The sequence below is a fragment of the Myotis nattereri genome (assembly GCF_964212035.1).
Source record: "Myotis nattereri genome assembly, chromosome: 18".
Taxonomy (NCBI): Eukaryota; Metazoa; Chordata; class Mammalia; order Chiroptera; family Vespertilionidae; genus Myotis; species Myotis nattereri.
Genome location: NC_138093.1, coordinates 11,674,308 through 11,701,814, shown reverse-complemented (window position 1 = coordinate 11,701,814; position 27,507 = coordinate 11,674,308). Strand labels below are relative to the sequence as shown.

Here is a 27,507-nt window from a genome sequence, read left to right as displayed (position 1 = left end):
TAATATTATACTCAGTGTTGTAAATAGCACCCCTGCACCTATTTCCTTGTATAAATGCATAAGAGTGTTTTTCTATATCTACCCAGGTGTGGAGTTAGTGAATCCTATGATAGGTACCTTTACAATTTCCTAGATATTTTTAAATTGCCCTCCCAATTGACTCTTAATTATCACTCTGTCTAGTGGGGCATAAAGACACCCGCTTTTCCCACTCATTTGCCAATTTCATTGCACTTAATTTGGCAATGAAGCATTAATGCATGAAATAAACTCTGGAATTAAAGAAAAGGAAGTCAGGTAATAATTTTTCTCTAAAAATCTTGTTCAGATTTAGGTTAGGAAGGCTGGTAGGCGTTTAGAATCTTTGAACAGGTGCCAGTTGCTTAGCAGCTGCAGCTGACCTGAGGCATGCTTGGAAATGAAGGGGGGCCTAGCTGAGTTCACCTGTTTATTCAAGTTTGATTCCTTAAAGATCTAAGAAATTAAGTCTGAGAGCTAATGTCCAGGACAGTTGAGTCATGATTTTTAACTTTTAGTTGCCACCATAGCAGACTATAGGTTTTTGGGAATGAAAATGGAAAAGCCACTATTACTACCCATGAGCCAACTAGAGCTGCTATCTCTCTGCCTATCAAATTCTAGAGACTTATAAAATAATGTCACATACTTGAAAAAAAAAAGCATACTTATTTCTTGATCACTCAAACGAATAAAATTATCTTCATAAACTTGGTAAAAGGTTGTGATTCTGGTCCCATCAGCATGGTCCACTATCCGCGTGCCATCCTGCTTCTCCACGATGATTGCTTTGTCCTCCCGAGTGGTCATAACCTGGACACAAAGGCAGGGCATTTTGTTTGGTCAGTGGCCAATCCCAAGTGCGCTCATTTTCACACCCTGGGGAATATCATCAATGCCTGGTTATGTATTTATAAGTGGAAGCTTTATCTTATCTATTTGGCCTGACCTTTACAACAAACCTGGAAGGCTGAATATTTAGGTTGAGAAGAGGTTAAGATACTTGCTCAAGGTCACCCGGCAAGTGCCAGGGCTGCTGCTGGATTAAGGCCTTCTGACTTCAAAACTGATGCTCCTTTCACAGTCACATAGTTGTGAGTGAAAATTTAACATCAGGACTGGCCTGACCCTGGTCTGGCTGGGGAAATGTCCCCAGGTCATGCTTCCTTGGAAATTAAAGATTGAAGGTGAGTGTGGCTTGCTGAGCCTGTCATGCATGTTATGTGGGTTGTCTCGTTTCATCAGAACAGAACATGAGGATTGGTGGGGGCAGGGGCTGAGGCTTCTCTGAGCCAGGTTGGTCCGTACCCTCACATACTCCTGTGGGTGGCTGCGCAGTGATGTGTGGGCATGAGGGTAGCAGAAGGAGTGTCTGTAGCTGGTTGCTGGGCCTCCCAGCTGGATGAGGCTGCTGCATTGACCACACTGATATCCTTCCCTAAAGCTGAGGAGATGCAGTTGAAATGAATGCCAATTGTGTTCTGGTAGTTTGACTGTCAGTTTTAAACCATAATCTCTTCTGTTCTAGTAGATAATGTAAGTCATCTCAACAGCAAGCAGACATTTTGCTTTGACCAGCAGCACATGGTTGTAAACGGGTAGGAAGTCCACAAACCAGAGATAAGACACCTAGGAAATTCTTGGTCTTGTTTAGACTCAGAGGGTGTTGCAAAGCTCCACATAAGGTGTCAGAGGACTATCTGAGGGACAGAAAGAGCCCAGTGTTCAGTCACCAATGATTGTTCTAATCCTGGCTCTCTCACTTCTGGGATGCATACTCTTCACCATATTATGTAACTTGCTGAGACTCAATTTCCTCATCAGTGTAACAATATTCATTGGTGTAAGGACTACTGAGATAATGTTTGCAAAATCCCTAACAAAAAGTCCTGCATATAGAAGGTGCTATTTATTATTCATGTGAGGAATTTCAATTTCACATCCTAAACAAAACCATTATTTTCTATATCACTCATAAGGTACCTATTTTTATGCTACAAATGAAATGTTTTGTACAGTTATTCTGTGGTGTCTTGAATTTTTTAATGTGAGAATTTTCTTAAATATATTAAGTTCTTTGAAATCAACGTTCATGAACAAATTCCTACCACTCACATCAGGTGCACACAAAGAATTAATAATAAGGCATAGGCCCTTATTTCTATGAGGTAAGACATATACACAAATGCATTCAACATAAGGAAATAATGACATTATTAATCATATGTCTTAAGAGTGGTATAGAAAATTCATTACCTGTCTCCATTTCAAAAATTAGTATTTTATGATGATGTTCTATGCTGGTTAAATAAATGGCAAAATGTTTTAGATTTGGGGAGAAAGATACATCTATTCATCCATTCATTCTTCCTTCCATCCATCCACCCATCCATCCACATACTCACCCACCCACCCACTCACCAACCTACCCACTATTAACTATTTAAAAAATTGTTATTGAAAATTTACTCTTTTCAGGCACTGTTCTATGCGTTGTTTCAAAATTCTCATGATTTAGGTAATTTTGCAATATAAACAGTTTGCCATACCGTTCCAGTGACAGGATCTGTGGCCTGAAAAGATAAAAATGGTGCTAAGCCTGCTATTTTTTCTGATCCTTTGGTGCCAATCCGATTCCCTTCAGGTGTAGTTGTAAACCAGGTGCCCACGTGAGTCTCCATTGGAGTCACTATGTGAACCGTTTCAATGGGAGGTTCATGGATTTCACTCTTGTGTAACACTGCAGACTGATTTTTGTGACTTTTTCCTGCAGAAGTTTAAGTAAAATCAAACACAACAATATAACTATAATGTCGATTATATGAATCATTCATTGTTTAGTTCAGTATAAAAGACATTGTGACACAGAAATTCTAAGTAGTATTTCTCAATTATATTATTTCTCAAATGATGAAAATATCAGGTCATGAATATCTTAATCTTGGTACTTGAACTTTGGCTGGATTCTTGTCACCTTCCTCCAAATATACACGTGCATATATACAATTCACTCTCTATGACATCATACGTATTCTAGCCCATTTCTGCACACTTTTGAGTTTTGCTTATATCTTCTGGATCACACTTTCCAATTTCAAACTCGTGTGGGCAGTATCTAAGATGAATGGAACAGGATCCTGAACAAAATGCAGAGGAAAGGCTTTGAATGTGCCAGGGGTCAGGATAGGGGTGGTCCTTTCATGACAGGTGTTTAGGAAGCGCTGGTAAAATACAACCTCTAATCATGGATGCATCTAAGAAAGCAACCCAATTTAAAAATGGGCAAGATATATCAATAGACACCTCACTGAAGACAATATATGGTTAGTAAATAAGCATATCATTAGGGATTAAAATTAAAACAACAATGAAATATCACTACAGACCAATTAGAATGGGTAAAATCCAAAAAACTGACACCACCAAATGCTGATAAGAAAGTGGGGCAACTGGAACTCTCAAACATTGCTGGTGGGGATGCAAAAATGATATAGCCACTTTGGAAGACAGTCTGGCAGTTTCTTACAAAGCTAAACATATATGGAATATGCTCCTAGGTATTTATATAAATGACTGAAAATATCCTGTATAATAAAAGGCTACTATGCAAATTGTCCCTCTTGACAGGGAGTTTGACCAGGGGGAGGGGCTGGCTGGCCCTATCTCCAGGCCCCCCCCCCCCACAATCGGGGGCAGGGCTGGCCAGCCAAATGACTGTGGCCCTTCCCCCTGGAAGGTCCCACCCCCAATCTAAATCCCCCACACCGATCAGGGCCGGCTGGCCGGACTCCACCCATGCATGAATTCATGCACTGGGCCTCTATTGTTCATATAAAACCCTGCATGCAAATGTGTAAAAGCAGCTTCATCCCAATTGCCAAAACACTGGACACCACCAATCCAGAGTAGGGCAAAAGGAGGCATACAGCTGTGAGTACATGAAACACAGAGTTTATTCTTGTGTCATTACTTATTAGTTACTGAATTATTTTCCATACGAACAACTGTGAACTTACTTTTGTGTCACCCTGGATATCCATCAAAACGTGAATGGATAAACAAATTTTTGCACATCTATATAACAGACTGTTATTCTGTTAATTAAAACAAATGAACTTTCACGCCATGAAAAGTCCAGAAGGAATCTTAAATGTATGTTACTAACTGAAACAAGCCAATCTGAAAAGGTTACATACTAGAGGATTCCCACCACATGGCCGTGTAGGAAATGTGAAACTACAGAGAGTGGCTGTGAGGAATGGTTCAGGCTGGAGGAGAAGAGAAGGATGAGTAAGCACGGGAGAGGGGATTTTCAGGGTGATGAAACTTGCTGTGTGCCCTCTAATGGTGGATTCATGGCCTTATTCTTTGTGAAACCTCATAGAACTGTACAACACAAAAAACGAACTTTACTGTAAACTACGGACCCGAGTTCATAGTAATGTATCTGGTTCATCAATTGTAACAAATGTACTGTACTTTCAAGATCTTAAAAATAGGGAAAATTGTGAGGCAGGAAGAGAGGAAGTATATGGAACTCCCTGTACTGTGCTTTCTGCTCATTTTTCTCTGTACAACTAAAATTTCCCTAAAAACACATGAGTTAAGAAAAAACAAAAGCGAATGCATTGCCCTAGATGGAAGGGCTGTGAAGAAACCTGGAGTACACCTGCTGGAGGCAGAAGCCCTTTGGAACCAGGATGGGCCGTTAGAGAAGAGGCTACACAGACCACCTGCACATCAAGTCCTGGAATCAACAAGAGAGGGAGCCCTTGAGCCGGGAAGTTTAGAAAGCTGCAGGGGCCTTCTGCCACTGCCAAAGGAAACTCTGCTTCACTAAATTCTGAGTTAACGAAAAAGGAATTCACTTTGCTTCCATACAAGATTACAGGGCACTGTGATGCGATGTGTGAAATTGACAAAAAGACTAAATCTTGGTCTCAGATAATTAAAGGCCTATGAGAAATTGAGAAAAAATTGTAACACATGAAAGACAGTGTGAGTCAGAGGTTAGCTGCTCAGATGCAAATCCCAGCTCTACCACTTATTAGCTAAGAGACCTCAAGGAAGTTACTTCTCTGTGTCTCATGTCTCAATTTCCTCATCTGTAAATTGGTATCATTAAAATATGTACTTCATAGGGTTGATATGAGAATTAGCTGATTTAATACAGAGTGGGGCATAGAGAGGTTTACAGTTGTGAGTATGCAAAACAAAGTTTATTTTTATGTTCTTATTTATTAATGATTGTATTATTTCCATACAAACAACTGTAACCTACTTTTGCTCCAGCCTGTATTTAAAAGATCTATTCAATGCACTGGAGGCTTTGGTTAGTACCTTTCTTTGGGATGACAATATCGGATGGTATTGTTTCTGACTTCTGCTGAGAAACCGAGTCCATCAAGTCTCCACTGTGAGGAGTTACTGACATTTCAACGGGAGGACAAACAGGCCCTGAATCGGGACTGCTGCTCACAGAGCCATCTGCAAAGAGAATCTGAAGGAAAAGAATAAATTCAGCATTCTCAGAAGCAAGGAAGAGGCTGGTTAACAATTAACAGTGTGGGTGAAGCTGTAATAGATTAAAATGAATCCACAGAAATGCTATTTGCAGACTTCCAGACTCAACATTGGACCTCAGAGTCTACAGGTTCATAACCAGCACAAACATATCACTTTGTTTTCCACTTACCTTCTATGCTATTTGTTTTATTTTTTTATTTCCTGTCTTTTATTAGATTGACTTTTTAAAATGTTTTTTTCTTTATTCACCCTTCCCCTATGTAATTGGGAAATTATCCAGTTTCAATTTTTCTGACTACATTTAAAACTTTATCACATATTTAAATGCTTAGTTTCTATCAGTATCTATCTAGTATATATTGTATCCAGAGGCACTATTGATACATACTCTATCCAGTATCAGTATTGATAGCCTCTCAAATAACAGAACAAGAACTGTCAGTGTTGCTAATAAGAAGTCCATCTTAATTCTTTTATATGTAACTGGTTTTCTCAGGAAGCTTTTGGGATTGTCTACTATGCAGTCCTAAAATTGTACTATGATATATCTAAGTAATCTTTAAACAATTAGTATCAATCCTGATTGGTACTTGGTAGTCCTGTTTAATCTAAAGTATTTTTTAAGCTCCTGGAAAATTTACTATATTGTTTTTCATTATTTCTCCCCTCCCCCCCTCCCGGCCCCCCCGACCCTTCATTTTCTTCTTCTGGAAATTTAATCATATAGATTCCTTTTCAATGTTTTTTAATTTATCTGTTCTTCATAATCCAGCCCCCCCCCCATCTTTCACAATTGTTATTTTTAATATCTAAGAACTCTATTTTTTCCATAGCAACTTTTAATTTATTGGAGAGAGAGAGAGAGAGAGAGAGAGAGAGAGAGAGAGAGAGAGAGAGAAACATCAATCTTCTGTCCCAAAGGTGGTGATTGGGGTACACGGCCATATTTTTCACCGAGAACCCCTCTCCCTTCTTGGGGCCATATGTGGTCAGAGGATGCTCTTCCTTGGGGAGGGATGGAGCAGGGCACATGGCTTCCGGGTATTCTGGTTTCTGGTTTCACCCTCCAGGTAGCAGTGAGTTACCTGGGGCACTGCCCTGATTTCTGAGCCCAGAGCTCCATTTGTGAAACATCTGTGTTAAAACTCCCATTTAAAAAATTTTGGTGGTTTTGTTTTTAATATGTTTTAAACTTTGCATTTGTTTCTCCATCATTTGAATTCCATCTGACTTGAATTTTTTAGCAATTCTCTAAGCCTTCCGATCCATTGATGACACATTGTGTTGTTCTCTAGTACAGTTATGAATTTGCTATTTAAAAGTATTTTTCTAGTATTTTAAGGTGCTTTGAGAGGGAGAGAAGGTAAACTCTGTGTTCAGTCTATAATCTTGGATCATATGTAGAATGATATGTTTATTTGTATCCTGTATGGCACAGATAGTGTGTTTTCTTCTCACTATACTACTTTTTATTTGTCATTTTCAAGTGTCATTCTATTTTCAAATGAGTTGTTCCTCTTCTATGTCACAGTACTGTTCCTTGCCCATAGCTTGTTTGTATTTCACTTTGCAGCAGGAAAGAGTACTTTATCTCACATCCTCTTACCTGTGTGGATCCATCCAGCATATACTTGACCACGGTGCCTTGCCTGGTGATAACCCTGGATGCCTCCTGCTCCACTGGGGGCAGCACCGTTTTATAGAAGTCATAGTGCTTTATCCTCTGGGGGTAGCTCTGTCGGACCATGATGTCCCAAGTGGGTTCCTCATCCTTAACATATTTATCTTAAAGAAAAAAGAAGCCTACTGTGAACTGGGCAATGCTGTGTGGCTGGGATTTTATCTTCTTGCTTAGTTTTTTTTAAAAATTATTGTTCTTTTGTCGATATATAAGTAATAAGGCAGTTTCCACATATGCCAGAGGCCCAGAGTACTGGTTCTTTGCTGCCTTTGTCAAATGTAGTAAGGTCATCTACACGCACTTAATAGGTACCTTCCCCATGTGTAAGCCATTCTCTCTAATGAAGTCCAGGACATCTCAGGGCAAAATTAGGAAAGCAGCAAAATAATGCTGCCTTAGATGTCTCCTTTTCTGTCACCTGAGTGTAAACTCTGGATGCCCAAATGCTCCTCTCGAGTGCCCTGGTTGCCTGGAGCCCCAGGGGAAGTCACTCGTGTGACCTTCTCTGCCTATGTCCAAGGCTGACCCTGACGAAGGTATTGCTACTTGGTTTATGTTGTAGTTATGTTCAAGCTTAAATTAGGATATTTACAATATATGAAAGACTTTTAAAAGATTATGTGTTCCAGGCAGAGTCATTATTAACCCCATTGTCTGCCTAGACATAAGGATGAAAATGTTAGACTATATAATAAAACTAATAGAAAAGACAGGTGAAACAGGTATTAAGTTGGGGTTTGATAACAGGAACAAGTAAATAAGCAAATAAGCAAAATGTCCTTGAACTTGAAAACATCTCTCTTAGTACACTCATAGCATCTTTAACTTCGAAAGACCTTAGTGGCTATTAGTCTTGGTAGCACACACTGTGGGTCCCCTCACGGAGAACCCAGACCACTAAGAATCCTTGGAAATAGAAACAAGAGTCCATAGTCTATTTCTAATAATATATAAAGCCTAATGAAAAGTGATATTGAGACAAAAGAGATCAACTACATCTAGTTTCTTTTCATTTGTCTGGCAAGTAAATATGACATTAAATTGTTTTTAATAGGATACTCTTATCCTTTGATAGCTACACTTTTCAAATATGGCATACATTAGGGAATTATAATAAAGATGATATTTGGTTGTGAAAAAAATCAGGATCCACTGATATAATAGTTACCAGATGAAAAAACATGGTTCAAAGGCAATAATTGAAAGGGCCATGGAGTTGGTTAGAACTCAAGTCCTAGTTCAGCGCTTGCTTTGCTGTACTTCCCTACTTCTACAGAAATAGTGGGTCTCTATGTAAATAATATTCAAATTCAATGGCCCATCAGGTTAATTAAAAAAGCCCCACTTGTACTTAATCATCTTATTAGATTAGGAGCCATATGCAAAGTCAATAGAAATAATCCTATCTAATAAAAGAGAAACATGGTAATTGGCGTATGACCGCTACCCTTCCCATTGGCTAATCAGGGCGATATGCAAATTAACTGTCAGCCAAGATGGCGGCCGGCAGCCAGGCAGCTTGAAACTGACATGAGGATTGCTTGCTTCAGTGACTGAGGAAACCAACGTTCCCCGCCTGCCTTGCAGGCCTCTGAGCCTGCAGTTTGAAACATTTTAACAAATATATCTCAGAGCTGGAGTCAGAGCTGGAGTTATACATTGTTTTGAACCGAAACAAACCAGATACCTACTTTCAGCAGCGGAGGCCTAAGAGCTGGAGCCTCAGAGCTAAAGCTGGCCCAGAATTAAAAAAAAGAAAAAGAAAAAAAGGAGCGGTTGGGAGCTTCCGTCACCTGCCAGCCTGAAAACAGCCTTCAGCCCTTCACCCAGACTGGCCAGGCACCCCAGTGGGGACCCCCACCCTGAAGGGTGTGTGACCAGCTGCAAACAGCCCTCAGCCCCTCATCCAGGCTGGCCAGGCACCCCAGTGGGGACCCCCACCCTGATCCAGGACACCCTTCAGGGCAAACCAGCCAGCCCCACCCATGTACCAGGCCTCTATTCTATATAGTAAAAGGGTAATATGCCTCCCAGCACCGGGATCAGCGTGACAGGGGGCAGCGCCCAAACCCCCTGATTGCCCTGTGGCTCTGTGTGTGACAGGGGGTGGGGCCACAACCTCCCTATCCGCCCTGCTCTGTTTGTGACAGGGGAAGGCGCCCCAACCTCCTGATCAGCCCTGCTCTGTGCCTGATACGGGGGAGCTCCCCAACCTCTGATCGCCATGCGGCTCTGTGTGTGACAGGGTGTGGCGCCCCAACCCCCTGATCAGCCCTGCTCTGTGTGTGACAGGGTGCGGCGCCCCAACCCGCCCCCCCCCCCCCCGCCCTCACAGGCCCTGCTCTGTGTGTGATGGGGTAGAGCCATAACCTCCCCATCGGCCCTGCCCTGAGTGTGACAGTGGCGACGTCCCAACCCCCTGATCCGCCCTGTTCTGTGTGTGACAGGGGGCGGTGCCCCAACTCCCGTATCGGCCCTACTCTCTGAGTGACAGGGGGGAGCTCCCCAACCCCCTGATCGACCCTGCTCTGTGCCTGACAGGGTAAGGAGCCCCAACACCCCTGGTGGGCCCTGCTCTGTGTGTGACAGGGGGCAGCGCCCCAACCCCCTGATTGGCCCTGCTCTGTGCATGATAGGGGGTGGTGCCGCAACCTCCCCATCGACCCTGCCTTGAGTGTGACGGGGCAGTGCCCTAACCCCCCAATCGGCCCTACCCTGAGCGTGACTGGGGGTGGCATCACAACCTCCCGATCCGCCCTGCTCTGTGCATGACAGGGGGCGGTGCCCCAACACCCCAATCGGCCCTGCTCTGAGCCCGACCAGGGGCTGCACCTAGGGATTGGGCCTGCCCTCTGCCACCTGGGAGCAGGCCTAAGCCAGCAGGGCGTTATCTCCTGAGGGGTCCCATACTGCGAGAGGGCACAGGCCAGGCTGAGGGACCCCCCCTTCCCCCTGAGGGCACAAATTTTTGTGCACCGGGCCTCTAGTAGACTATAAAATTATATACTGACCTGGGAATAAGACAGGTTTTCTTCATCATTTAACCTGCACTTATCTCACTGTACTTTCTTTTGACCAGACCAGCAAAATACTATATCTGTGGCCCATTGTAGAAGCAGGAAGATAGAGCCACACAGTAGTTGTTAAGAGCACTTGCTTTGCCATGACTAAACCAAAATGGCATTTTATTTCTTTCACATAGGACTTGAATGACTTGGGCAATGACCTCTTGAAGCCTCACTTTATTTTGTAAAATGGAATTATTAGGACTTAGCTTATAGTTGTATTTTGTCATATATGGTAAGTACTTAGATAGTTCCTGGTCCATAGTATAGCCCTAGCTGGTTTGGCTCAGTGGATAAGAGCATCGGCCTGCGGACTGAAGGATCCTGGGTTCAATTCCAGTCAAGGGCACATGCCTGGGTTGCAGGCTCGATCCCCAGTAAGGAGTATGCAGGAGGCAGCTAATCAGTGATTCTCTCTCATCATTGATGTTTCTCTCTCTCCCTCTCTATTCCTCTCTGAAATCAACAAAAAATATTTTAAAAAAATGATTATTTATTATCCTATTATTCATTATCAACAAGTGTGTATAATAGGCAGGAAAATACACAATTTCAATGGTGATTTAACTGTCTTCTACATGACTTTTTGCTCCCCTGCCTCCCTACCCGACCCAGTTAGCACTCACCTGTTGACTCTTGCCCAATGAAGGTCACTAGGAGTCCATTGGGGCAAGACACATTTAGGTTTGGGAAGGTGGGAACAAAAACAGTCTCTTGTAAAACAGGTTCTGGTTCTACTTCTTCCTGTAAATAATTTCGCATGTGAATAATTGCTCATCTTTTTATAAATTAGTTATTGATTTATCATGACTGAGCAAAAACTTGCTGAATGCTTAAGATATGACTTGCCCAAGACGATAAGGCCTTGTAAGGATAATGAGTCTCCACCCTTTATGCAACTTACAACCTGCTTATAGAATGGCACACAGATATGTGAAACAGTTAAATAATACTCAAATGGTTGATATATCTTTCCTCAGAAAAGGGAGTTTATGGCCTAGCTGGTTTGCTCAGTGGATAGAGCATCAGTCTGTGGACTAAAGGGACCTGGGTTCAATTCAGGTCAAGGGCACATACCTTGGTTGCAGGCTCAATCCCCAGTAGGGTATGTGCAGAAGGCAGCCAATCAATGATTCTCTCTCATCACTGATGTTTCTATCTCTCTCTCCCTCTCCCTTCCTCTCTGAAATCAATAAAACTATATATATTTTAAAGGGAGTTTTCAATATGCCAATAATTAGAGAAAAAGTCATGGAGGAGCTGGGGCCTGATTTAGGCTCTGATAGAGGCTTCTGTTTGCATATGTAGGTGTAAAGGCAGACCAATCTCCCTGATATCTTTTTTGTGCAATTGCTAAAGTTTGAAATCTAGAGACATTATGCTATCAGGATATGTGTCCTTATTTTTCTATAATGAGCACACATTGATTTTGTATTCATAAAAATAAGTGAAAATAATAGATAATTAAAAAACTATTTATAAATGAATGAGCATTTGGTTGTATCTACTTAAAAATGCTAATTAATTTTATGCCAGCTATGCTTGAACACCTTGTTTAGCTATGTGTGCTCTGGAATGAAAGTTATTCTGGAGCACACATCCAATCCCTAATGATAATTTCTGTCTTTCCACTTGGCTTTCTTTTGTTAGCCACTAAAATCATTCCACTGACCTCCCATTGCTGGATCTTCAGTTTATTCTAACTAGTCCTTTAATATTGATTACAAACAATGGAAAGACCTGAGGAGCAAATGAATAGCCATAGTGAGATTGCAGCGGTTTGTAGAATATTATAATTTCACCTCAGAGGAGGAAATTCAATGAGACTTCTCGCTTCTCATCTGACCAGGCAGAGCACCAAGAAAGGAAAGGGGGCTCAGTGATAACTATGGCCATGTGCCCATGTACCCAACAATCAACATCGGAACAAAAGAGCTCTCTCTCCCCGCTCCCTCCAAATCAATCAATAAATTAAAAGTTGCTATGGAAAAAATTCAAGAGTTCTTAGATATTAAAAATAGCAATTGTGAAAGACGGGGGGATTATAAGGACAGGAAAGTTAAAATACATTGATGTAACTCATGATTTTTAAAGAGCTGACATTGAGGCAGAAGTACACTTTAGAATCCATGGCAAGGTCCACTCACCTTTTTTTCTTCTTCTTTTGGGTGCTCCTCCTCTTTAATAGATTCTTTGTGTTTTTCTTTGACTTTTGTTTTCCCTTTTCCTTTGACTTGAGGAACTGGCACTATCACAGGAATTACTGTTGGAAGAAGTGCTGATGGGATATTCAACATTGCTTCCAACTGAGGATCCTTCTCCTCTATAAGAAGAAAACAAGGAAATTAGACATTCATATTACATATGTTTATTAAATAAATTTACATCTCATTCATTTATACAAGTTGGCAATAATTTTTACCTTGCTGAATGTGACTTATTAGTTGGATAGATTTCAGGCATAATGTAGTTGATTTGAAAATCAGGATTATAGATGAAATATTTCAGGTACTTAATGCAATTATATATTTGATGGAGTCATTGTTTCACATGTTCTTGCCTTTCCATCTACATTTGAAAGGCATGTTGATAGAGCAGTAACCATCTCTTCATTTAATTGAGACATATTTATTGGGAGACTATCATATACAAATTATGTGGAGTAGTGATAAATAAAAAAATATGTAAAAGAACTTATGAAGCCGAAATAGTCAAAATAAGATCTGCACTCAAATACCTTCAATACAAGGACATATTAAATAGTAACATAATAAGGGATACAAACAAGGACATTCAAGAAAGACAATTTCTAGTTGAGATGGTAAAAGACATTTTCTCATAGCAGATTGATTTCATTTGGGTTTTTAAAAATTGTCAGAATTCTAAAAGGAGAGCTGATCTGTGGAGAAACTGTGTTCCTCACATCTTGAACTTTATCCTCCTCTGGTTTCCAGGCTGACACTCCCACCTGGACACATTTCAAACTCAGTAAGTCCTCTCCCAAGCTGGGCACCCCTCTCAATGCCGCTACTAATCACACACCCTGTTCCCAAGTTAGACATTCAAATCATTCACATTTTCTCCTTTTGATTCACCCTATAGTATAGGCAAACTGCGGCTCACGAGCCACATGCGGCTCTTTGGCCCCTTGAGTGTGGCTCTTCCACAAAATACCATGTGTGGGCGTGCACGTATAGTGCGATTGAAACTTCGTGGCCCATGCGCAGAAGTCGGTATTTTGTGGAAGAGCCACCCTCAAGGGGCCAAAGAGCCACATGTGGCTTGCGAACCGCAGTTTGCCGACCAGGGCCCTATACATCCAAACAGTCACCAAGCCCTGGGAAATTTCTCTCCAATCATGCCTCTCCTATCTAATCTTAGCATCTTAGCTCAGATTCTCATTTTCTTATACTTAACTAGAGGCCTGGTGCACAAAAATTCATGCACTCAGGGAGGCGGGTCCCTCAGCCCAGGCCCCTTGGGGGATGTACAACTGACGGCTTAGGAGCAGGCCTAAGCTGGCAGTCAGACATACCTTTGGCAGCCCAGGAGCCCTTTGGAAGGCGGGGAGAGGGCCTAAGCCATTAGTCGGACATCCTTAGCGCTACTGCAGAGGCAGGAGGGGCTCCCGCTGCTGCACTGAGCAGCCATGAGCCAGCTTCTGGCTGAGCGGCGCTCCCCCTGTGGATGTGCACTAACCACCAGGGGGCAGCTCCTGTGTTGAGTGTCTGCCCCTGGTGGTGAGTGTGTGTCATAGCGACTGGTCATTCCCAGTCATTCTGCCCTTAGTGTCAATTTGCATATTTTCCTTTTATTATATAGGATTATTGCAGTAGTTTCCTAACTGGTATCTGGCACCTCCAATACCACCACTTCAGTGCACTTTCCAAAATGTCACTAAAATTATGTTCCTAAAATGAAATCTGATCATTTAACTTTGCGTCCCTTACTTAGAGACCTCCTCTGCCACTCCCTAATCATCCCAGGCATGCAGTGTTCACCTTCCTCCACTCCAGTCACACTCAACCTTTCACTGCTCTGTAAGGATGCCATGCTTTTACACACTAAGTATTTACATACATGGTTCTAACTGCCTAGGACTCCCTTTCCTTGTTGCTTTGTCTGGATAATCCCCACTTCTCTCTAAAGTCCCATTTCAGTTGCTTTACCTTCTGTCTGAAGTATTTTGTAGCTGTTCCCAGTACTATGTTTATACATAATTTCTACCACTGGCCCAGTTATTTCTCTATTTCTCTATGTCTGGCCCATTAGAAGTACAGTAGACATATAAATAAGCAAATGGCATCCAGTTACAGGCAGCTGGAAACTCCTCCCTCTCATTCTCATCGAGATACTCTTTCGGTAAATATTGATTGAATACCTAGTACTATGTACCATAAATTGGATAGCCAATGATGAGTGAGACTACAAGGCACTAATGGGAAGTTCAGAAGAAGAAACCTCTGGGTACAATGTTGTGTGTTAGGTCTCCGATGGGAAGTGCAGAGCACTATAGGAACCTAGGAGAGAGGTCATCTAACACAAATGCCTTCATTCAACCTACACTTTGGCTCTACTGTATATAGTTTGCCTTTCCATAAAGTTGTTGTGCCTTTATACTACATAGTTGGTACACACGTTTCCTGGCACCTAGAATTCCTGCCTTTGATTCTTTGCCTAGGCAATTCTCACTCACCCCTAAAAACCCCAGTTCACATGCTACTGCTGCTTGATCTGTGCAGCATTTCTCAGTGCAAGTAACCTGTATGCTGAGACCTGAAGTGTGGGAGGAAATTTAATTGTTGAAAGTGGTGGTGTATGTAGGAGGAGAATGTGTTGTGAGCAAGTGACACAGCATGAGATGTGTGTTATAGATAAAAGAAAGCACAGTTTATAGATAAGAGAAAGCGTAGTTCATTCAAGGAACTAACAGGCACAACAGGAACAGGGTAGCCAACAAAACAAAAATACTAACAATGTAGAGGGCTCCCTAACTCAGAAGAGATTACAATATTTGGCACAATATAAGGCCCTGGATTATAATCATCCATGGAAATGTGTGTCTGCAGAAACGGAAGTCCATAGTAAGGCAGATCATTAAATTACCACGATCAACACAGTTTTAAGCCAATATAGCATAGGGATTATCTTTTTATTTTCTAAAACTTTAAAAAAATCTGTTGTGGTTAGATCCCTGTAAATGCATGGGAACCCACAAGATTTTCTAATTAGTTCTTGGTAAAGCAACATATTATTTTGTGGTTTGTAAGGAAATAACTTCCAGTTGGAAAATTTGTTTATTAAAAGTGGGGTAAAGAAATCCTTCAAGATGTCCAATGAATGGCTGCTTTAAGCCTAATGTTCTGAAGCACAATGAGTAGTTCTATAATCACAGGATTCATAGAAATATTATTTTGTAGAAAATCAAGAGGATTCCTTGGCAAACCATGCTTTCTTTGGCACCAAATAACAGACTTATTTTCATGGGCTAGTTAACAAAGATAACTGTAATATATATGTGTGTATATATGATCTAATATGTCTATGTGATTATAAGATTCTATATGATAAAGGTTATTTCAAAGTGCTGTTATTTTCTATGTATATACACACATATATGTATGCACATCCACATATATTCTGACTCTTCAGGAGATGAGGGGCATTACATCAGAACATGTTTCTCAACAAGTGAGCAGACTGAGGATGGGCAGACACCCTTGGTCATGGGACACTATCCATTCTATCGTGTCTACTTCACCTGGCGCATTTCCGCTAGGTCCATAGTAACTTATGGAGAGGCAGATTCCATTTTCCAAGGTGGCAGAAAAAGATCCAGACTTGCTGACAACTTTATTCTCTGCATTTGATTCTTCTGGAAGACAAAATTGAAGCAAGGAAATTTCCATTTTATTAAAAAGAAATGTAAGCAAAACACAATGCAAAGTGGAAATCAACTAAATATGCAAACACATGAAAATGGTTAAGTAAATTATGATATATATATATATATATATATATATATATATATATATGAATTAAAATGAAAACATTTAAAAAGCTTGTTTTCCAAGAACACTGATGAATAAGAAAATGCTCATGATAATAAAGTAAGAAAGGAACACACTATGAATAGTGGTTACTGCTGGGATGGTAGACTTATTAGCCACTGTTACGTTCTTTAAATATTGCTATATTTCCTAATGCTTTATAATAAACATATTTTTACATTAAGAAAAAACAAAGATAATTTAACAATTTGCTTTAAATTCTTGGGTACATTCAAACTTGTCAAACATTGTGTTCATAAGTTTGAAAAATACTGTGATCATGTTATGTTTCTTATTACTAACTTGAGTCCAAAACATTTTATTAATGAACTCATCTCATTTTTCAGGTGTAACCCTCACCACATTGGGCAAGAATCAATTAATTTCCCCACTAGGTGTTTCCTGAAAATGTTAAATGGTATTATCAGGAAGTTTCTTGGTATACAATCAATGGACATCCACTTGGAAGTCTCATCTACTGGCAGATGTAGACTCTTCTGGCCAAATTTAGGATTTTTCTCTTGTTCCTGCAACTTAAGAAATTTGATACTAAAGAGAGAACTAAATAATAGTGAGAGCATATGAGGAAAGCCCTCATTTACAATGAATATTGGAGAGAAGTTAAACCTTCAGTAGGAGTCAACTAATGAGGATCTGATACAAGCGCATACAGCAAAATTCAGGCCACAATGGACATTGCAAACTCAGTGTTGCTAAAGGTAGCCAGGCTAGGAGGATTCTATATGACAACTGGAATCAAAAGCTGGGTCTCCAGAGGGGGCAAAACCAAGTAAGCAGCCCACTAAAGATGGGCTATGTATATAATGTATATACACATTACAACAGGGGAATGTATATAACCAGAATCATAAAACACTTCAGTTCCCCTGATGGGAAACTTACATGCTGAATGTGAGGCACACATGTATTTCTGTCAGGTGGACGGGATGGACACATTGCTGAAAGATAACCCCTACCTACTGCCAGAGATGCCTCTGCTTACCTAGTTCAATATTTTTTTCTCCCTCTCTTGCTTCTTCCTCATCTTCTGAAGAATAATCCACTTCTTTTTCCTTTTTCACAATTTTCTTAGGGTCTTTCAGATGAATTATAAAATTATGTTTGTCCTTTTTCACTTTCACTTTGATAAAAGTTGATCCTGGGGAAGAATCACGGGATAGAAGATGGGCTGATTGTGATGCCCTGTTAAGCTTCTTGGCAAAACATCAAAATAATGCAGCACAGAATCAGTCAGGGAATGGAAATACCTAGGGATGTCCCCATTTTCATAAAAAGATGCCTAATGGTGAAATTCAGGAATAGATGGCAGGTGGATGGGGGAGATATTTGCAGCCTTTCTAATCACATCTCAAATCAAATCACAGAAGACAAAATGAATTGGCTGAGGCTAATGTATACTTATACTCAACTTTAATCACATGAAATAACTAATATGAAAGGGTTTGGTAACTTATAAAGAATTACATAAATATTATAGTAGCTATTATTATTAGTAAGAATTTTCCTAACAATACATTTTTCTAGTGTTCTGACTCATTTTTTAAAAATATATTTTATTGATTTTTTACAGAGAGGAAGGGAGAGGGATAGAGAGAGAAACATCAATGAGAGAGAAACATCAATCAGCTGCCTCTTTCACACCCCCTACTGGGGATGTGCCCACAACCAAAGTACATGCCCTTGACCGGAATCGAACCTGGGACCCTTCAGTCCACAGGCTCTATCCACTGAGCCAAACCGGTTAGGGCCTGACTCATTTTTTATCTCCTCTCTCAGTCTTCTTCTTCTTTTTTTAAATTCAGTGTGATTGCATTATTATCTCTCAAAATTGATAAAATTAGGATAAAAACACTACATTTACTATGAACCATCTGAAGCATATATACTGTATATGTATAAAAATCTTGGTAGGAGTGAGAAATAATTATTGAAAATACTATTACAAATACCATTATAAAACTTGAGTCCAGTGTTTTTCTTGGGTATGTGACTCTGAGCTCCAATTATAATTAATAATAATTGTACAGTATACCCAGAGATGATATTTAAAATATTAAATATTAGTACATATGATAGCATAAGTAAATATGCATACTTATAGATTAATAAAAATCTTTTTCATGTTTTAAGTAAACAAACCTTATATAATAAAACAGTCTGGCATTTGATGTTATATCACAAACCATTCTTTAAATAATATGAATAATTTTCAAGCCTTTTTTTTAAATCCTCACTCAAGGACATGATTTTACTGATTTTAAAAAGAGAGAGGAAGGAAGAGCAAGAGAAACATAAATGTGAGAGAGAAACATGGATCTGTTGCATCCCATATGCATTCCAACCGGTGATGGAACCTGCAACCTAGGTATGTGCCCTGACTGGGAATTGAACCAGGATCTCCTGGTTCATAGGTCAGTGCTCAACCACCGAGCCACACTGGCTGGACTGTGTACATAATCTTGTGGACATTAAACAGGGTCCTGCTCACATCCCTCCACAACTTTCGGAGACCACTGCTCCCTATCAGATGATAAGTTGTCAAATAAAGCCCAGGTCCTCAAACCCACCTGAGGAACCTTTAAAGCACAATGAAAAGATAAGCCTTGCAAGATGCTCAGACAGTTCCCTGAGGCTATATCTGCACTTTGCTTTAGGGTCTTCCAGACTAGGTCCTCGGCAGCTCACCTGTCCCTCGCTCTCTTAAAGACTTCTAAATCCAGCAGCAGTTTCTTATTGCTACAATAACTGGGTACCGGCAGCAGGCTCCCAAGCTCTGTGCTCCAGAGCCCAAACAAGAAATTTGCTCTAACCTCACAGTATGTGCTTGGATATTACACTATTTCCCAATGATATAGAAATATTTAAATATTTTAACAACTGGAACTTTCTATTTGTGTGTCCTAGCTAACCTCTCAGGTGGCCTGTGACTCACAGAGTCAATTACAACAGAAGAATCTGAGTGTGAAAATGTTGAATGGAGTGGGCACATGACCACTCTCACCTATTACACTCAGGAGTACAAGGGCCCAAGGTGACTGAAAAGGGTAGCTTCCAAGCCATGTAATGCTGCTTTCCAAATGTACCTTTTTCAAATGTTGTCTTTTCTACTTCAATCTGTCCTCCATCTGAAGGATACAGATAATAATTTGTTCCTGAGATTTGGATGGGTATATCTCCCATATTGTATCCATGAAACTAAAAGAGAAAACATATGCTTTGAGTGAGGAACCGCAATCAACAAAAATCAACTCATCACGTGAACCAATTAGAGTTGCTATGAGCTTAATTTCTAGGAAACTCTTTGTCACTGTGTACTCAGAGACCAGCACTCACATTATCCTTAGCACCTCCTGTCATGTTATAATGAGGGGCAGAATTAAAGGTGGTCCATGATTTTAAACTCTGTTCACTGGGGCACTCTCATAACCCAATGAAAATCAAATAAAATCATTGTACCATGGCCAAGGCAGTGCAAGAAGAAATCAATCTCGCTTTCACTGGCTGTTAATTTTCTGTTTAAAGTGAACTGATACATTGAGTGGTATTTCCACTTGAACATGTAAAAATGTTAAAGACATTTATTTTTACTAAGTGTTGCTAATAGAGCGCCAAGTGATTCTGCTATAGGTGAAAGCTTGAGAACAATTATCTCAGAGTGGTAGCTAAAAAGGACAAGGGCTGCTTCATTTCTTTCCTTTGTCCCCCCCTTGAAGTTTTACTCATAAAACCACTTGAGGAACAGATTGGCAAAGGGAAGGTTTTATAAAAACCTACAAGCAAAAAACATGGTGCCTACAGAGAGGCAACTGAATGTCCTCAAGTCTGAGGACAGATAAAGCCAACCTTTGACCTGTCACAGTTGCTTATTGACATAAATCTAAAAATGCCTTTGTGTCAAATTTCCATCTTTATTGTCCTTAGTAACCCAGTTTCATGGCACTCATGAAAACTTGCCTGAGGGTGTCCTATCTTGGAGACTGGCTACAAAGAAGGCCCTAGGTATCAGAGGATGGACTACAGGTCCGAGATCAGCTACTAGAAGAAACCCTAAGGCCTTTGCTGTGGCAGAAAAGACTAGGAACCTATTGTTTCCACAGAAGCTGTGTTCTTCCCCTGCAACAAACAATTATTAATGACCCAATAAAGCTTATTCAAAAATTAATTTTACCGGGTAAACTCTCTCAGGTTGTGGCTCCTGGAGACTCATCATCTCTGGTATGTCTGATAGCTTTGTTTGCTCTTCTTTAGCTTTTTCCTTGAACATAGATTTTTTCTTCACAGTCCTACTTTCTTCTTTCTCTAACTTTTCTTTGCCTCTCCTTTTACCAACTTCCTTACTCTTCTTTTCTGCTTTTTTTTCTTCTTTTATGCGCTCCTCTTCTGCTAATCGATCTTGTTCTTCTTTCCATGCCTATAAACACATTAAAAATTGTAACAGGATTTTTTAAAAAAAATATATCCCATTTGGGCCCATTTTAGAGAACATTTAACATGACTTTTCTAAGTAGTATCTAAGTGATCTTGAGAAAGAAGAACAAAGTTGGAGGAACCATGCCATCTGATATAAATCTCTGTTACAAGGCCATAGCAAGCAAAACAGCATGGTACTTGCACAAAAACAGACATCTAGATTAATGGAACAGAATAGAGAGCTCAGACATAAACCCATGCCTTTATGTTAATATTTGACAAAGGAGGCAAGAACATGCAAAGGCCTAAAGATAGTCTATTCAATAAATATGTTAGAAAAATTGAACAGATACATGCAAAAAAAAAAAATGAAACTATGCCACCTTCTTACCCCACACACAAGAATAAACTCAAAATTTATTAAAGACTAAAATGTTAGACTCAAAACCATAAAAATCCTAGAAAAAAACATAGGCAGTGTAATCACAAACATTTTTAATAGCACTATTTTTTTCTGCTTTATCTCCTTGGGCAAGGGGACAAACCAAAAAAAAGGGACTACATCAAACTAAAAAGTTTTTGCACAGCACAGGAAATCAGCAACAAAATGAAAAGACAACCCACTGAACATATTCGCTGATACATCTGCTTTATAAAGAACTTATAAACTCAACACCAAAAACAAACAAACAATCCAATTAAAAAATGGGCAAAGGACCTGAATAGATATGTCTCCAAAGATGATTTACAGATGGCCAATAGATATATGAAAAGATGCTCAACATCACTAATCATCAGAGAAATGCAATAAAACCCACAGTGAGATATCGCTGCACAGCTGTCAGAATGGTTATCATCAATAAATCAACAAACAAGTGTTGGCTATGATGTGGAGAAAAGGAACCCTTGCGTACTGTTGGTGGGAATGCAGATTGGTGAAGCCACTGTGGAAAGCAATATGGTGTTATCTCCAAAAATTAAAAATGGAACTAACTTATGACCCAGCAATTCCACTTCTGAGAATTTATCCACAGAAACCTGAAACTCTAATTCAAAAGAATATATGCACCCCTATGTTAATTTCAATGTTATTTACAATAGTCAAGATTTGAGACTAGCACAAGTGCCCATCAGTAGATGAGCAGACAAAATAGCTATGGTACATTTATACAATGATACACTACTTAGCTGTAAAAAGGGGAAAAAAATTTACTCTTTGCAACAGCATTGATGGATCTGGAGATTATTGTGCTAAATGAAATATACCAGTCAGAGAAAGACAAATACCATATGATTTCACTCATATGTGGAATTTAATGAATAAATTGGACTAACAAGCAAAATAGAGACAGACTCATAGATAGAGAGCAGGTAGAAAGCTCTGGTGGGGGAATGTTGGGGAGTGGGAGAAGACATTGAGCAAGAAAAGAAAAAACAGAGAAAGAACTCATAGACTGGGTCAACAGTGTGGTGTTTGGGTGGGGGAGGGTGGTGGATGGAGGTGGAAGAGGGTATAGAGGGGATAAATAGTGATGGAAAAAGTAAAATAAAGTTAAAAAGATCCCAAAAGCGAAACTAAAAGAAATAATAAGCATGGGCCTACTCTAAATAACATCGACAATAATAATGTGTAATTTTTTGGAACAAGAAAAATCAAGATAAAACTTAATTTTAAATAATTTTACTGGTTCCTTGTATTGTGCTGGAAGAAAGTAAAGATACTTTGTTAAGTTTAGGTTTCATTAAATTATATATACAAGTTGAATTCCTAGAGCAACCAGGAGTAGAATAGAAATGGAGTGTTTACTTCTAACCTTTTCCTATCAAGGGCCAGATGGTAAATATTTTAGGCTTTTTGGGTCAAGAGGCAAAATCAAGTACTAGTAAAATGACAGTCCATCCAGGCAAAGAAAAGTAAGGCCTTTATATTATACTATACAAAGTGAATTTCACATTGATTAGCTATCTGAATATGAAAAGTATGTCTGTGAAAATATTCTGCTATAGTGCAAGAAAATTAATGTGTAATTTCAGGTGGAATCAACCCAATGGAATAAAAAACATAAAAGTCCTGAGACCATTAAAAAAGTGACAGATTTTTAAAAACTGTTTTGGATAAGCTTAACATCCATACAAAAAGAGCACAAATCCCAAGTGAGTAGCTGAATGAATCACCACCAAGTAAACATTACTGTTAGTACCACCAGGTCAAGCAATAGACCATCTCCAGCTTCCCAGAAGCCCTGCTCATTCTTCTTCCTGCCCACTTCCATTGCCCCAAAGGCAGCCATTCTCCTACTTCATAATACTGTAGTTTAGCTTTGCCTGCTTTTAAACTTTATGTAAATAAAAGCATACATAGGGGGCCCTTTCCCCCTCCCCACGTGGGAGTGAGTCTGTACTTGTTCTTTAATAAATTTCCACCTTTGCTGTAAAAAAATAAAAATAAAAAAATAAAAAAAAATAAAAGCATACATAATGTATATATTCTTTTGACTCTTCTTTTGCTGAACATGATGTTTGTGAGATTCATCCATATATTTCTATATGTAGGAATGCAGCTATAGGTCATTCATTTCCAGAGCTGTGTAGTATTTCGCCACATGACTAAATCACACTAGGCTGATGAATGCTTGAACTGTTTCTGATTTGGGAGAGTTAAAAATGATGCTGCAAGAACAACTTTGCCCATGTGTCTTGATGCACCTACACACATGCATTTCTACTGGGCATATACTAACGAGTGGAATAGTAACTTAAAGAGAAATGATGTGCTTAGCTTTAGGAGATTTGTCTAGTTTTCCAAAGTGGAAGTGCCAATTTATACTTTACCCAGAAATGCATGAGAATTCACTTTACTTCCTATATTTGTCAAAATGTAGCACTGTGTCTCTTAAAATTTGGTCAAAAATGACTGATTTGACTACATAAAAGTTAAATAGTTCTATATAGAAACATAAATGATACTTATTAATAAGGTAATTATTTAACACATTAAATATATCTAAATTATAGGCTAATATATTCTATGAAAATAAGTTAGAGCTCTACATATTGTCTGAAAGTAATATTCATGATATGTTGATAAGGGGGGGAAAAAGCATTTAGCAGAGTCAAAAAACCATACCAAATCTAAACCAAACAAATGAAAACACTCTTTGTATCTGTGCATGCATGCTGTGTAAGCATAGAAAATGTGAAATTGTTAATATTTCTTATTTCAGGGGTATAGAAGAGCAAGGGTAATTTTGATTTATTATAAAAAGCATACATTACTTTTATAACTAAAAATTCCAATTAAAAATACACAAACAAAACAAATACCTGCCACAGAAACAAAGAGTATGACAAGTTTGAACAAGGCGCTGCCCTGGATTTGGTTACATAAAAATGAATGACACAGCTTCCCTTACAGGCTTATCATCTGGTAGAGGAGTCAGCTTGGTGGAAAGATTGTCCTTTCATTACAGTTTTCAATTATTTCTGAACATTTAGTAAAAAGATCATTTCCTCTTATACCACACAAACTATCCCCCCAAATGTCTGAATATGTGATTACTCATTGTCACTGTTTTCTTTCCTTGTATTACCTTCAGAGAGCCTTCTAAAACAAAAGTCAATTTTTCTTTCTCTTTTTCTTTTTCTTGATCTGGTATCTCTGTTTTGATCATTACTTTGTTACCTATAACCAGAGAAAATTAAACTTCTTAGTAACTCCCTAAAACAAAGTTTCATAGAAGGACGGGATGTCTAGGTTTTAGGGGATATCAAAGGCTATCAAGCTCAACTCCCCATTCATTCATCTTGGAATTATTTCTCACCATCTCCGGAATGGGCTTCTGAAGGGGAACTGAGCTCCTTGTGGTAGGAGGAACTCACTATCAGTGGAGGCAGTGTGTTGAGAATTTAAAGGTTTTATTGAACTGGACTCTCTCTCGCTAGGGCTTTAACCAATTAATCCTAATTTAACACTTTAAGACCACACAAGACAAATCTAACTTTTCCTTCCGCATTGAAGCCCTCCTCTGGCCATTGTAGTCACTCTGTTTGGAAGGTTTACATCTTTCCTGACTTGAGAGGACTCAAACTGAATGCAATACCTACCAGATGTATTCCAATCCCAAACTGGCCATTTTCTGGATTTTCTTAGGCACCTAGAGAAGGTGGCCCTACCTATCTTTTTCCATTATTCCACTTACTGCTCTCCTGCTGAGCCCCCATCAGGAGGAAGGCTCAGCTGATAGATGGATTATATTGTATAACCATTTTGGTAGATGGTGAATGATTCATCATCGACTTGGTTTGCTAAGTTTTATTTTAGAAACTAACCAAGCACAAATTCCTCTGGTCATTAATGAGGAATACAAAAGCTTTGGAAATTATAGCTTTGCTTCTTTATAAGAAATTACTCTCAATGTTGGCTGTTAGAAATAATGAGTATTATTAAGATGGAGTCTATTCTCCATCATAATTCACTTAGAACTCAGTGAATAATCTTTATCTTCCAGATGAATTCCTTCATTATTTGACTTCTAAAATCAACTATCATTCTTCTTAGTCATCCTCTTCTCCTTTCCCTTGACAGCATCAAAGCCATGGAAATTAACAAAAATAAAGAGTAATCCAACATCCTGTCAAGTCCTTGCTATAGCAGGCCTCAATAATTCCTTTTCACTTTAATTTAATTGAAATATTTTTATTGATTTTAGAGAGGGAGGGAGAGGGAGAAATAAAAACATCAGTGATGAGAGAGAATCATTACTTGGCTGCCTCCTGCACACCCCCCATTGGGTAGGGATCAAGCCTGGGGCATGTGCCCCGACCAGGAATTGAACTGTGACCTCCTGGTTCATAGGTAGATGCTCAACCACTGAGCAACACAGGCTGGCTTCCCTTTAATTTTAGATTCTACCTTAGGTTAGTGTTGGGACTCTTCTGTTTGCTCTTCTAAGGAAGGTCTTGTTTTAACTTCACTTTTGGAATCTGTAATTTTTCTATTGGAGACATCTGGACTCTGAATTTACTTCATATATATAGTCAACAAATTTTAGATAGCTGAACCTATCAAACTTAACAAGATCAAGATATTTGTCATTTTCCTAACATCACATTTGACCTGTACAACAGATTGAACCTGACCTGACAGGAAGGGGGGTCGATATTCCACTTGGGTATGATCTCATCATAGTTGGAATGCAGCTATTCTGTTTTTTCAGAGAAAGTCAAGAATCACAGCAACATTGCAGGCAACTTGTTTAAATCCTAAAATATTCAGTCTTGGTTAAATTAAGAATAGAATGTCTTTGGACTTGTATAAATTCAAAAGCTTACTTACTAGCAGATTTTTTAATAGAATTAATTTTGCTAGGAGAAACAATTTTGGTACTAATAGTAGATTTCAGTTCCATCTCAGCTTTGGTTTTAGCAATTTCCTCAGCCATTTTAGATTCCTGATAGAGAGCTTCTTCTTTTATGATCCAATCTTGAATGGAATTTGTAACAAGTTCCAAAAAATTCCTTAAAAAAGCAGAGAGTTATTATTAATGAATGTCACAAAATACTTAAGATACTGACTAGACAAATGAATTGATCCTAAATTGCCCATTTAACAAATATAACAGACTCAGAAACATCCTGGACATATTTTGTACAAAGTAGTCAAATATAAATACCCAGTGAGAATATGAAAACTGCCCAACTTCATTCACAATTAAAGACATGTAAATTTTAAAAATTAGATCTTTCTACCCAAGTCAAGGATTAAAAAGTTTGATAATACTGCCCAACCATGGTGGCTCAGTGGTTGAGCGTCAGCCTATGAACCAGGAGGTCACAGTTCAATTCATGGTCAGGGCATATGCCTGGTTTGGGGGCTCAATCCCAAGTGTGGGGTGTGCAGGAGGCAGCCAAGTAATGATTCTCTCTCATCATTGATGATTTTATCTCTCTCCCTCTCCCTTCCTCTCTGAAATAAATAAAAATATATATTTATATTTTTAAAAAGTTTGATAATACCAAGAGTTGACAGTTTGGAGGAAAAGTCTCTCTCAACACTGTTGAGTTTGTAAGTTTTATGGTACAATCTCTTTTTAGGGAAATTTTATAGTACTATGGAAACTCCTTTAGTTGACCGTCAGCTAACTGACTCGCTGGATTAACTGAAGCAAGAAATGACAAAAACACAGATTAATAGTTCAAGATTAGTTTGGTACACCTATTATGTGCCTTAATTGAAAAATAATGTTATGGCCACAGAAGGTATACTCCTGTGGCTATGCATGTGTGTGCCAGCACACAACTTGTATCCCCAGCTATTCTCAAAGTCCATTCTCTATAACTTTACTGTATCCCTTCTGACTAAGACATTTACTATACAAATAATAAATACTAGGTGTATATTAACCAGCATTAAGAGATAATGAAATGCTCTTGTTATTAATGAAAAGAGAGAACAAAGTTTCAAGGTAGTAAAGGAATCACTAAGGAGCTCAGAAGAAAAAAAATCACTGATTCCTGGAGGACTCGGTTTGCTGGGAGCCTGACCACTGGGCTGATGTGTCACTCAGTTGACCTACCTGCTAGTCCTTCCCAAATCAAATGGAGTCATCCCAAACCAGTATGCAGACATCCTGTTTTGCAGTTCCTACATGGAATCTTTCAGAGACAGTTTTATTGGAGTCTAAATAAATCAAATGTAAGATAATAGCATTTCTACTAGACTCAAGGGGGCCAGGAA

The 27,507-nt window shown here is 39.2% G+C and overlaps 1 protein-coding gene across 1 annotated transcript in view; it reads right to left on the bottom strand.

Annotated features, from left to right (window-relative positions):
- The window catches only part of SPAG17 (sperm associated antigen 17), a gene marked incomplete at its 5' end in the record, with an annotated part of 132,618 nt that overhangs the window by 29,885 nt on the left and 75,226 nt on the right, over positions 1–27,507 (bottom strand). The window contains 12 exons of the mRNA XM_081113258.1: positions 687–831; positions 2,568–2,785; positions 5,359–5,518; positions 7,151–7,329; positions 10,917–11,034; positions 12,438–12,613; positions 16,052–16,165; positions 17,344–17,499; positions 19,445–19,556; positions 20,530–20,772; positions 24,362–24,453; positions 26,107–26,288. Of these exons, the coding sequence (XP_080969384.1) occupies positions 687–831; positions 2,568–2,785; positions 5,359–5,518; positions 7,151–7,329; positions 10,917–11,034; positions 12,438–12,613; positions 16,052–16,165; positions 17,344–17,499; positions 19,445–19,556; positions 20,530–20,772; positions 24,362–24,453; positions 26,107–26,288 (1,895 nt within the window). The remainder of the gene's footprint in view (positions 1–686; positions 832–2,567; positions 2,786–5,358; positions 5,519–7,150; positions 7,330–10,916; positions 11,035–12,437; positions 12,614–16,051; positions 16,166–17,343; positions 17,500–19,444; positions 19,557–20,529; positions 20,773–24,361; positions 24,454–26,106; positions 26,289–27,507) is intronic.